This window comes from Ammospiza caudacuta, chromosome 4, assembly GCF_027887145.1.
Source record: "Ammospiza caudacuta isolate bAmmCau1 chromosome 4, bAmmCau1.pri, whole genome shotgun sequence".
Lineage (NCBI taxonomy): Eukaryota > Metazoa > Chordata > Aves > Passeriformes > Passerellidae > Ammospiza > Ammospiza caudacuta.
Genome location: NC_080596.1, coordinates 23,838,579 through 23,850,978, shown reverse-complemented (window position 1 = coordinate 23,850,978; position 12,400 = coordinate 23,838,579). Strand labels below are relative to the sequence as shown.

The following is a 12,400-nucleotide window of genomic DNA, read 5'->3' as shown; positions in this document are numbered from 1 at the left end:
AGGAAAGCTGGTGATGTCCTCTCATTTTGTAGTGAAAAACTAATATATTTCACAGATTGAATTGTATAACTGGTGGCATAGAGATCTGAAAGAAATTGCTTTGTTTCATGGGCTTTCTTCTGTTTATCTCTTTCAAACTCTTGTTAGTAATGTAAGTTTAAAGAAAGGTCTGAAGTGGCCATCAGATAAGTTTCCAAGCACTGTGATTAATTCATGTTTTCCCTGATTTATCAGGTATTAATGTATACTCTGAGGACACAGGACTGAACATCATATCTTGGGCTATGTACACTGAAGGAGCTAGAATATGTTCTAGTTCTAAAGTTGTTCTAGTTAAAGTTTAAAGTTGTAAATATGTTCTAGTTCTAAGTTATACTGACTGCTTTGTACAATTCCCAGCCCAAAGTGTCTTTGTATATGAAGGATTTGTTGGACAGTTTTGGAAGTTGCTTATGGATTTTTTGTTTAAAATGTCTTCCCTGAAAAATACTTTTTATTAAAAAAAAAAGTTCTGAAAGCTTGCATGAATTACTGGATTCTTCTTTCTTGGTCTCTACTGGTCATGAGTGTGGTAACTTTCTGCCTTCATGACATAAATTTGACAATTGTGTTGCATACGTCTTTAGTTTTTTAGAGGTTATGGTGGTGGTGGGGAGCAGAATGAAGCCCATATAATCCAAGGGGAAGCTAGTTAGCAACCTGATACACAAGTTAAACACTCACAAATCTTTGGGGCTGATGGATTCTGCCGAAGGGTGCTGAGGAAGCTGGTGGAAGTGCTCACTGAGCCACTTTGCATTATTTACCAGCAGTCCTGGCTAATCAGGAAGATTACAGCTGGCTGGAGTTTAGTCAATTTGATGCCCATCTACAAGACTGTCCTGGAAGATCAGGGGACCCACAGGCCCCTCAGTCTGACCCCAGTGCTGGGGAAGGCTGTGGAGCAGATCATTACACCTCCCATGCTGCAGTACGTACAGAACAGTTGTGAAATCAGGCCCAGCCAGCATGGCTTTATGAAAGGCAGGTCCTGCTTAACTAGCCTGGTCTCCTGTGACAAGGTGACCCTGTTGGTTGATGAGGGAAAGGCTGTGGATGTTGTTTACCTGGACATTAGTAAAGCTTCTGACACTGTTTGCCACTGCATTCTCCTGGAGAAACTGGCTGGTCGTGGCTTGAGTGTTTGGAGACTCTGCCAGATTAAAACTGGCTGGGTGGCCAGGCCCAAAGTGGTGGTGAATGGAGTTACACCATTCACCACCAATGACAGTGACCAATGGTCCAGATCTGTTTAGTTACCTGTATTGATCTGGACCAGGGAATCAGGTACACCCTCAGTCGGTTTGTGGATGGCACCAAGTTCAACCAGAGTGCTGATCTGCTGGAGGGCAGGAAGGCTCTGCAGAGAAATCTGGGCAGGCTGGATTGATGGGCTAAGAGCAGTTGTGTGAGATTGCCAAGTGCTGAGCCCTGCTCTTGGGTTGCAACATCCCAGGCAGTGCTACAGGCTGGAGTGGCTGGAAAAGACCTGGGAATGCTGGTCTGCAGTATGAGCCAGCTGTGCCCAGGTGGCCGACAAGGGCAATGGCATCCTGGCCTGTATCACCAAGTCTGGCCAGAAGGAGCAGGGCAGTGATCATACTTGGTACTGCTGAGCCTGCACCCCAGATCCTGTGTCCAGCTCTGGACCCCTCACTACAGGAAAGATGTTGAGGTGCTGGACCCTGTCCAGAGAAAAGCAGAGGAGCTGAGGAAGGGTCTGGAGCACAAGTCCTGAGAGGAGTAACTGAGGGTGCTGGGAGTTTTAGCCTGGAGAAAAGAAGCTCAAGGAGGTTCCTTACCCCTCTCTAAAACTACCTGAAAGTAGGTTATTGCAAGGGGAGGGGCCGTCCCAACAAGTCAAACAAGTGATAGGCTGAGAGGAAATGGCATCAAGTTGTGCCAGGGGAAGTTTAGGTTGGATATTAGGAAAAACTTCTTCACCAAAAAGTTTGTTAAGCACTTGAATGGGCTGCCTAGGGCACTGTTTGAGTCACCAGGCATGGAAGTCTTTAAAAGACATGTAGATGTGGCACTTGGGAAGATGATTTAGTGGTGGGCTAGGCTATGCTGGGTTAAAAGTTCAACTCAGTGATCTTAAAGGTCTTTTCCAACCTAAATGATTATGTTTCTAAGTTACTAGGAATAGCTTAATAGTCACAAAAATAATAGTTTCTAGTTCTCTCTAAGCTGGCTCTCTTTGCTGGTGAAAAGTAGAGGTTAGTTTAACCATTCTTACCTGAATTATTTTTCTTGACCATAGTTCTGCTAATCCTTTGTCTAACTAATTACCCTTTTTTGTGCAGAGTGTTTCTTCACACAGACATGTGCACGCACACACACCCTGAAAACACACAAGAGCATGCATGTATATTTAAGTATAGTAAATTTTCTGTATTTATTGGTAATGGTAGTTTCTTTTCTATTATTATGTATAAAGCCTTTCTTCTATTTTCCTCCTCAGTTTGCACTTTCTCAAGCCCTGTGCTGTTCTCTTTTACAGCATGCGCTGGATCTGCAGCTGGCAGTGGCCAACATCCTGCAGTCTCTGGTGCACACAGAGAGAAACCAGCAGGTCATGTGTGAAGCTGGGCTCCATGCACGACTTCTGCAAAGATGCAGTGCTGCTCTGGCAGATGAGGACCACTCCTTGCATCCTCCACTCCAAAGGATGTTTGAAAGGCTGGCCTCCCAGGCTCTGCAGCCCATGGTGTTGAGGTCAGGATAGCCCTGAAGTTCACTTGGACTGAGGCCTGCAGCCTGCACTGTCCCTGGCTCTCTGTAAATGGCTGGCAGTGGTAGAGAGCCTTAGGGACCTGATGTGGTAGAGATAGCACAATATCCCATTTTTTCTCATCAAATAGGTTGTCTCTTGACAGAGAGACTTTTTACCAGGGCCTGTAGTGACAGGAGCAGCGCTACAGGTTTTAAAGTGCAAGAGGCTGGATTTAAATTAGACTTGAGGAAGACCTTTTTTATGGTGAAGGAGCTGAGACACTGGAAGAGGTTGTCCAGAGAAGTTGTGAATGTCCCATCACTGGAGTTGTTCAAGGTCAGGTTAGACAGGGCTTTGAACAACCTAGTGTAAGTGAAAGCAGTACCAGCCCACAGCAGAGGGCTTAGACCAAATGACCTTTAAAGGTCCCTTCCAACCCAAACTGTCCTGGGGTTCTGTGATCTCAGCTGTAGGAGGGAATGTAATTGTATTATTTCCTATGGATCACTGGCTGTCTGACCTGTAGCCAGGACAGCTGCTCGGTTCCCCTCAGTGACATGTAGCTGTGTCAGAAGGGATTCTGCAAGGAGCCCTTTAGCTCATAGTCACATTACATTATCAGTGTCTCTAAGCAGAGACACTGATAGCCTGGGTAGCTCAATAGTGAGATAGTGTAGTTATCTAGAGATACAGGTGTTGATAGCTGTGAAATGATTCCCCCAACCAAATAAGACACACTGGTAAAACAATTCTGAAGTCGCTTACTTCTGTCTATGATCTGCCTCTCATGAAGAGTCCCCTTGCTGGACATGCATCATCAAATGTCCTGATGTTCTCCTGCAGAATGCAGCAGCCTCCTTTCAAATGATGAGCAGGGAGTTATCAAAATTGCTTTATTTTATGAAAAAATTGCTTTATCAAAAGTGCTTGATTATTCAACATAGTGTTAACTTTTGAGAGCATGTGTTCCAAAATTAAATTGTTTTGAATGGAACAAATATGTTATGGATCATAATTATGCATTGGATAATTTTCTTAGTTAAAAGATATGTTTATTGCAAGCAATTACTGTCTTTTTTAAAAAGTGCTATTAGATTTGGTGCCACTATAGGCAAAGAAGTAGAGAAAAATACTTCCAATGTTTTTTTCTCTTTCTTAGGGAATTTTTACGCTTGGGAAATCCTTTGAATTGCGGAGCCTGGGACAAAAAGCTGTTGAAACAGTACCGAGTGCACAAACCCAGCTCACTGAGTTTTGAACCAGAAATGAGAAGTAGGTGCTGAAGTGCTAAAAATGTGTGTAAATAATGTTTTGCTCATGTGCCCCAGTTGCATACCTATTTAAAATTTTTAGATAAGCATTCATAGCAACCCAACTTTACCCCTGCTTTGTATGAATGTGAAATCATCAGCACAGTCAGACTGGAAAAGTTCTAAAACCAGAGGGAATGTAGTACTTATATTGAATATATATCCAGCAAAGATTATTACAGGTTTTTTATTTTAGGAAGTAACTGTTAAATATGGTAATAGTTTGTTTTTAAGTCTTGAGTAGGTCCTGCATTTGTAGTTAGTTAACATTATTTTTTTCTCAGCTACTTTCATGTGTACATAGCAAATCATTATATCTGTGTAGTATCTCCCATGGGTTCAGTCAGGTGTCAGATAAAATAACTGCTTAATCCCCTATTATTATCCATGACTTGTAGAGCTTGGGAATGGCTGTTCATGTAGTATAGGAGAATCTCAGTAAATTATAATACAAAGAAATTGTTGTAAAGTTTCCAAAGCACAAAATATTTATTTCTGTGTGTCAGCTTGGTCATTGTATGGCTGGCTGTAACATATCATTAAAAATACCTTAGTTGAAATTTTTGAAATACTTAAAAGAAACTAGAAAGTATCTTAGATGATACTGAATAAGCATTAAATCATGAAATAAATAAGCAAAATAAATTAACTGAATTCATGGTATATTATCACGTTCAGTAGATTTTAAAAGAAGGGAGAATAAGAGATTCAATTTATCTCTTGACCAGTGTTCTATTTATTTATATATATATATATATATATATATATATATATATATATATATATATTTGCATTAGAGTATTATCACCGGGAAAAATAAACAATGAGAACAATAAAAATGGGAGACTAGAAAGTTTTTGGCCTAGGAAAGAGAATGCAAAGCTACCTCCTGAGTACCACAAGTTATGTTAAATTGCCTAATCTAAATTTACTTTCTGTTCACTAAGAGCTCTGAGACTGCATCTGAAAAAGCACAAAGCAGAGTTTTCCTGGCTTGTTAAGTCAGGTAGCAGGAATGCATCTGAAGAGGAGCCTCTGCAAAAAGGACACTGTGCTGACATGTGATAATGGGGAGGGCCTCTTGGCTTTACCACAAACTTTCCTTGGCATTTTGTGCAAGATATCCATCTTTTTGCCTTGGTTGAGCATTTTTATAATCAAAGCAATGCTGCCCAGCTCATTATCTTATGAGAGGCTGAACTAGCTGACAATCTGTGGACACTTTAGCTATTCCACCAGACTTGAAAGGTCCAAATAAACAGCCTGAAAATGCCTCCCTTTTGCAAAGCTGTATTGCAGTGCTGTGTTGTTTCTTGGCTTCTCCTGCAGATAGCATGGTCACCTCCATGGAAGGTCTGGGTCCCGACAGCGTCTTCGGTGCGCACGAGGACAGCCGCTACCGGATAAGCAAGAGCCTGCTCAAACCAGCAGAAGGGAGCACAGTGCCCCTGACCAGAGTCAAGTGCTTGGTCTCCATGACAACCCCACATGATATCAGGCTTCACGGATCATCGGTGACACCGGCGTTCATCGAGTTTGACACATCTCTGGAAGGGTTTGGGTAAGGTCCTGCCGTGCTCTCATGTGGCGTGGGGCACAGTGCAGTGTTTGCTTACTTCCTGCTTTCCCAAAGGAATGCTTTTAAATTTTAATAGACTGTTTGCAAGTGAGGAACAAATGAACTCTTTAAAGAGGAGAAAGGAATGCTTTGAGTCACATAAATTTCCACTTTCTCATTCATTAATATCTTGATAAAAAATGCTTGCTTGCCATGTGTGAAAGTGAAAAAAAGAAGTATGTGTCATTGATGGGACCCGCTCAGTTCTGAGTTTCACAACAAAGGAATGCCAACATACCCTTGAAGGGTTGCTGTCATTTATGTATGACATTTGGATGGCACAGGTATTCTGAGACCCACTTAAAATTGCTGAAAAACATGAAAATGTGAAATTGCATCAGAAATACAAATAAAGCAGACAAGGCAGCTATGATGAGTTCAGAGAACTGAAAGAAACTTAGTATTACTAACTGGAGGCATAGCCTGGATATCATGCTTAGCTAATTTTTTTTCTTTTAGCACCACTTACTTGTTTTTCTCTCTCTAATTAAACACCTGCTGAGTGAAGCACTTTTTTGAGGATCGTGTAATATGATTTAACTATTCAGAAGATGAAAGCATGACACCATTCTCAACATCTGTTTAAGGAAAATTTTGGTTGTAAAAATGGAACAGAAATCTTGAATACTTGGGAGCTCTGCTGCTGTCTGCATTCTGTTTTCAGCTCTGTAAAGCAAGGATGTAGCTTCCGTTTTCCATCTAGCCTTAATATCCAATACAGTCAGGGACAGACTTATTTTATTTAGTAAACAAATGTTACTCTAATCTGTGTTCTACATCCTTCATAAGAGAGAAGAAAAGAAAATTGTCTGGACCTAAGAACTTGAAATAGGCTGGCAAAATGAATTTTCATTGTGTTTGCTTCAGGAGATTTGTGGGTACAGGTAACATGTCCAGAAGTAACTCACATAATGCAGTTGTGACTTCTTGTAGTTTCAGCAAGTCAACTAAGAAGGCTTCTATAATAAATTAAAATTAAAAAATTAATAACTTTTTTCCTTATATTGATTTCCATTGTGTCCACAGCATCAGAGGCTCTTGTAAGGACCAAACATAGTTAAGTTGGAGGAATATGATGTTAATTTGAGAACATACTTTCTTAAGATAGGAATGCCATTGTCTGCAGTTGCCAGATCCTTTCACTATTTAGCTGATCCAGTCTCTTTAGAAAGTTCAGAGCAACTCAAAGGCTGCTGCAAGATGCAGGTGCCCACAAGGGAACATCTTAGGCTATGGAGCCACGTGGGCATGACTCTATACCTTCACACCAGAGGCTTACACTGCCAAAGTTCTTTGTGCCGGAGATAATTTAGACTCACAATAAGCAATCTGGAGAATTAATTCCTATTTTTCATTACTGCATAAGCCACAAAGCATGTGTGCTTATGGTATGTTTTCCTAAGCCATGTTTTGTTTGTATTGAGCTCCATTTACACTGACTTCCATAAACTCCAGTGTGTTACTGGTCTTGTGTTTAACAGCTGCCTGTTCTTGCCAAGTCTGGCTCCCCACAATGCACCTACAAATAATGCTGTTACTACAGGACTTGTTGATGGTGCCGTTGTGAGCGGAATTGGAACTGGTGAGTATCCAGTATGACTGGTAACAGAGAGTGTTTTGTGTCTGATGTTTAGTTCTCTTAGACTTCTTGGTTAGCCGTGAACTGATAGTATGGTGTTGGACACTGTGCACCCACAATCAGGAACTTCTTGTGTCTTTTTTTTTAATGTGTTTCTGTTGCCCCCAAGACAGTGAAAAGCAATATAAAATATAAATGTGTGATTGCTTTAAAATGCAAAGCTTAAAGTAGAAGGCTAAATTGTTATCAACCAACGTGTTTGAGTAATAAGCCAGATGCATTAAGAAAAAGTGGAGGTCGTAGTGTGTAGAGCACATAGGAAATGTGGAATGAATTGTAATGCTGTACTTGTGACTTTGTTCTGCTGAATCCTTGACTGCATTTATTAAAGGTGTAGTTGCACACACCATCACAAAAGCCCCATCTAAATTGTTTGCCATTGCTTTTACATGTTGTTGTGGATTATTCACCCTTCCGGAACTGGAATGCTTAATTAAAAGCTGTGGGATTAATTGAACATGGTCACTTAGTTGCTAAGTCTAAACAAGTTGTTAAGTCTAAAAACTAAGGTGAAGGCTTACTGCAGTAAGATAGAATTAGTGGGAGCATCCTGGGATATCAGGTGGAGTTAGATGTATGTGGTAGACAGATATTCCCTTAACAGGGGCTTCTCCAGCATCTGAGAAAACACAGCTAGTATTAGCTGAGCTGATATGAAAAAAGGAACAGGATCAAGTAGGTATCCTGACTGCAGCTATGTAATGGGCTTCTTTTTATTTTTAGGTGAAAGGTTTTTCCCACCGCCATCTGGTTTAAGCTACTCAACTTGGTTTTGCATTGAACATTTTAGTACACCTCCCAATAACCACCCTGTGAGACTCCTCACCGTAGTGCGGCGCGCCAACTCCTCGGAGCAGCATTATGTCTGCCTTGCCATTGTCCTCTCAGCAAAGGACCGCTCGCTGATTGTTTCAACTAAAGAAGAATTGCTTCAGAATTATGGTAGGAGTTGTGCCACATCATCAGCTAATGCTGACAGTATTATAGGGATGCAACAGCAAGTTTACTTTAAACCCAGTATCCAGAAGAATTGTGTGCTGGAACTTTCATTGTTGCTTCACCAGTTCCTCATTTTTTGACAATGGAAAAAAGCAAACTGTAAACATTAATTTATGGAGCTTTTATAATTTCCAAAGAAGGTTTGATTTCTGTATATAGAAGAAAAAATTTTGCCAAAACCCCAGGTAATAAGTATTCAAGGGAGGGATTACATCATTGATTTTGAAAGGTTTTGCCTTTGATTTATATTGCGTCATTCATTTTAGACATCATCTTTTGAGGTCTTGATGTGCAAATTTTAACTGTCTTTGCTTTGAAGAAGTTTGGAAATAGTAATCTAAATAATAGTAAACTAAATAGGTTGAAGGCTTTTTCAGTCTGGATTGTCCCAGTACTGGAGGGATTTTTGAAGGCAAGCAGTCATTCACTTTATGTTCTAATGCTGTGGTCAGTTTTCAGAAACAGTTTATATCTCCATTCAGTATTTGTGACCAAAGGAGGAATTACAGGAGGTGTATTGAAGATCTAAGTGAAGCTGGTGATATCAATAAATTTGCTAGAGAGCTATCAGTGCACTCAGGGGCTTGAGGATGAGCTGTCTCCAGCCTTGTCCTCCATCAGAGCCTCCAAAAGTGGTTGGTTCTGACAGGCTCTTGCACACTGAATCTGTGGAGGAGCTGAGAGGAGCAGGCAGCCTTCTGCATGTGTTTCAGGCTTAGCTCTTCATTGACCAGCCCAAATGGATGTAAAAAACTGTTCCTGCTCCTGTTCTTTACTTCTGAGTAGGCAGCACTAATAAAGAATTTGTACAATTGTTGTTATTAAAAAAAACTCTCACAAGCAACTAAGCAGACTGTTACCATGAAAGTAAGGAATAATCTGTAAGCAGACATTCACATCATTAACTGCAGCACTCTCTCTTAGTAGAAGTCAAGTTCAAAACCTGAAACTTGGGAGTTGAAAACCCGTAGTGTAAAGTAGGAATTAAACCGCCTAAATTACAAAGATACTGACAGTGCTTTCTTTCTCAGAGGACCAAATTCTTAGGGAATGAAGCAAGTTTATCTTCACACTAACTGTTTTAGCTGCACTGAAGCTATAGTTCATATGTTTTAGTTTAGTGTGCACCTATAATCAAACTCCCTGAAAGAGATTGGATTTGAAAAGGCTTTGTAAGAGAAGATATGAAGGTTTCTGAATATAAAGACTGTTTTTTACTTCAACCAGGACACTTTGCTTCACTCAAATTCTACCCTGTTGTGTCTAAATCGTAGTCGGTGGTGTACTGTTGAGTGCTGAGCAGGTATGGACCTGAAGAACTGAGACTGGAAGTGCTGTGCACAACACAGGGATTGAAAGTGCTGACAGTCTCTTGTAAGAATAAATGGGGTGATTTAAGGACCCTTATTGAGAGCAAGAATTGTGCTTAGAGATGTTTGGCCAAGAAAAAGAACTTGAGATTATTTCTGTATCTGAACCTTAGTTCTAAATACTCTGCTTTTAACATTTTCCTTGTGCTGTTTCTAAAGAAATTAGTGTTCTCCCTGTGCAGGCAGTTCTTGTGGTAAGAGCATTAATGGTTTCTTTTCCTTCAGTATGAAAGAGTGAAGAGAGATCTGAAAAGTTCATGGTTGAAACATTCCCTGGGTTTTGGGGAATTTTTTTTCTTCTTTCTTTTGGAACAGCTTTTAAGTAGAGTAAGGGTCATTTTTGTGATGCAAAAGTGGGAATAAAAAGTCTGTGAGTATGGGTATCATCCTCTCCACAGTGTGAGAAAGGTGAAAAATAGCTCTGTGGGTTTGGGGACACATCTGTTGGTTCTTGGTGACTGCTACTGTGGAAAATTCTTTAAGAAAAGAACAGAAGATCTTTCTGTGACTTGCATGGCTGCAAGAGAAAGTAAAAACTTGAGCCAACTAGTAATTCCAGCTGAAATTTTGAAGGGAGGGGAGAAGGTGAGAAGTAAAATACAATTGTCAAAAGTCTGAATATATCCTGAGATTTTTAAGCTCTTGTAACATTTCTGCTGGTGCCCACTAACTGGTGCTTTTCCTTTAGTTGATGACTTCAGTGAGGAATCATCATTTTATGAAATTCTTCCCTGTTGTGCCCGTTTCCGCTGCGGTGACCTCATTGTGGAAGGCCAGTGGCATCACCTAGTTCTGGTCATGAGTAAAGGCATGCTGAAGAACAGCACAGCTGCACTCTACCTCGATGGACAGCTTGTTAACACTGTTAAGGTAAAATAAAATTTTCAATTCTCATTTTGAGTGATTTTTTTTCTCTGTGCAATAAAAAAACCTCACAAGAAAAAAGTGCAAAATAACCACCACCACCCTGTCCAAAAGGTGGTCACCCCCAACAGAATAGAAAAAAAACCCAACCCAAGCAACAAAACAAAAAACAACAAGCAAACACCACATTTATTTATAAAGATCAATACCTCATTGTTAGGTGGAAGAAACTGCAGCGAGCAGTGAAGAACATTGTGGACCTGTCCACTGAGCACAAAATATTCCCAAGCTATGTAACAGATGTCCAAACATCATTTGACAACTGGCAGGTGTGGGCTTTAAGGTATAAATCATAACCTGGTGTGGGGTTTAAACTAGCTAGTGTTATCGTGCTGCTGTAGGTAAAACAGCACATTGACTTCCAAAGTTTACCTCCCAGTATTCCTTTTGCAAGAGGAGGACTACATTATATTATGCTGACAGCTGTAACACATGAGTGTCTCTCTGGGCATCTCTCTGGCTACTCATGACTACATTTAATAGCTACTAACAGAATTTTTACAATGTAAATAGAAAAAAGCCTGTGAGGTTGTTATTGTCTTTATATATTGGTCAGGACCTTACTCGTGTATTTGTTTAACCATTTGAAAAGTCTTGCTGAATTTAGTTCTTCACATTTGCACTTTAGCTTGAAATGATTTAATTTCCAAAGGCTGGGAAGGAGAAACAACACTACTTTGAGCACCATGCCGTTAGAATCAAGATACAGCTTCTTAAGGCACAGAATTGTCATGTTTTCCTGTGTTTCCATACACATCTTCATCTTTTGATAGCCACTTTTGATCTTCACATTTCCTTTCTGTTTAATGTTCTTCACTGTCTAGTTCAGTAGTGTCAGAATACCCTGTGTTACATAGCAATCATTTGGTACCTCCCCTGGCTTGCAGAACAATTTTTGGACAAAATTTCTGATTTTGTCACGGTACCCTTGCTCCCTCACTAACTCGCCTGTGCTTTGTTCCCTCACAGCTTCACTACATCCACAGCAGCCCCAGTGGCTCTGGCTCTGCCAACCCGCCCGTGGTCAGCACGGTGTACGCGTACATCGGCACGCCGCCCGCCCAGCGCCAGCTCTCCTCCCTGGTGTGGCGCCTGGGCCCCACACACTTCCTGGAGGAAGTGCTGCCTGCCCCAGGGGTCAGCACCATTTACGAGCTGGGACCCAATTACGTCGGGAGCTTCCAAGCGGTTTATGTTCCATGTAAGTACAGGTCAGGTGGCACCTGGTAACTTGGGCTGGCTGGGCTGGAATTCTTGTGTGCGTACTGAAGAGGTGAGAGAGTATGCAGGAGAAGGGAGGAAAAGCTTGCTCTTCACAGGAAGAAGATTAGTAGCTGCTGTTGAGGAGGATATGATAGGAATCCAAATTCTTGTGCTGAGATAAAGTAGTAGTGTTTGTATTACTCACTTTGGTTTTAAACCAGTTAGAAAAGTCATTATTCATACTGTATGCAATATTTATCTGTAGAAAGTGAAATCAGAAAGGATACAAAAATTTAAAGATCTGGTTATATATTCTATTTGAATCTTGTGTCTCTCATACCATTCCAAGGCAGCTTTCCTATCAAACTGTAATAAAAAACCAGTTGTCACAGGCAAAGATGCAGATTTACCAAATGCTTCTCTGGCTTTTGCTTGCTTTATTTTCCTTCAGAAGAGAAGGGAAGTTTACAGCCTTTAGGCGGGACAGTATCACATCTCAGCTATTTGCAAAATCTTTTTTTTTATACCTATTCTGCAGTATAAGTTGCTTAAGGTTTTACTGTTCAAATTAAAAGAAAAACA

General features: G+C 40.7%; 1 protein-coding gene across 1 annotated transcript in view; it reads left to right on the top strand.

Annotated features, from left to right (window-relative positions):
- The window catches only part of WDFY3 (WD repeat and FYVE domain containing 3), a 152,750-nt gene that overhangs the window by 90,122 nt on the left and 50,228 nt on the right, over window positions 1-12,400 (top strand). Inside the window, exons 16-22 of the mRNA XM_058804209.1 lie at window positions 2,543-2,757; window positions 3,915-4,027; window positions 5,395-5,626; window positions 7,165-7,265; window positions 8,046-8,264; window positions 10,380-10,561; window positions 11,585-11,816. Coding sequence (XP_058660192.1) covers window positions 2,543-2,757; window positions 3,915-4,027; window positions 5,395-5,626; window positions 7,165-7,265; window positions 8,046-8,264; window positions 10,380-10,561; window positions 11,585-11,816 — 1,294 coding nt within the window. The remainder of the gene's footprint in view (window positions 1-2,542; window positions 2,758-3,914; window positions 4,028-5,394; window positions 5,627-7,164; window positions 7,266-8,045; window positions 8,265-10,379; window positions 10,562-11,584; window positions 11,817-12,400) is intronic.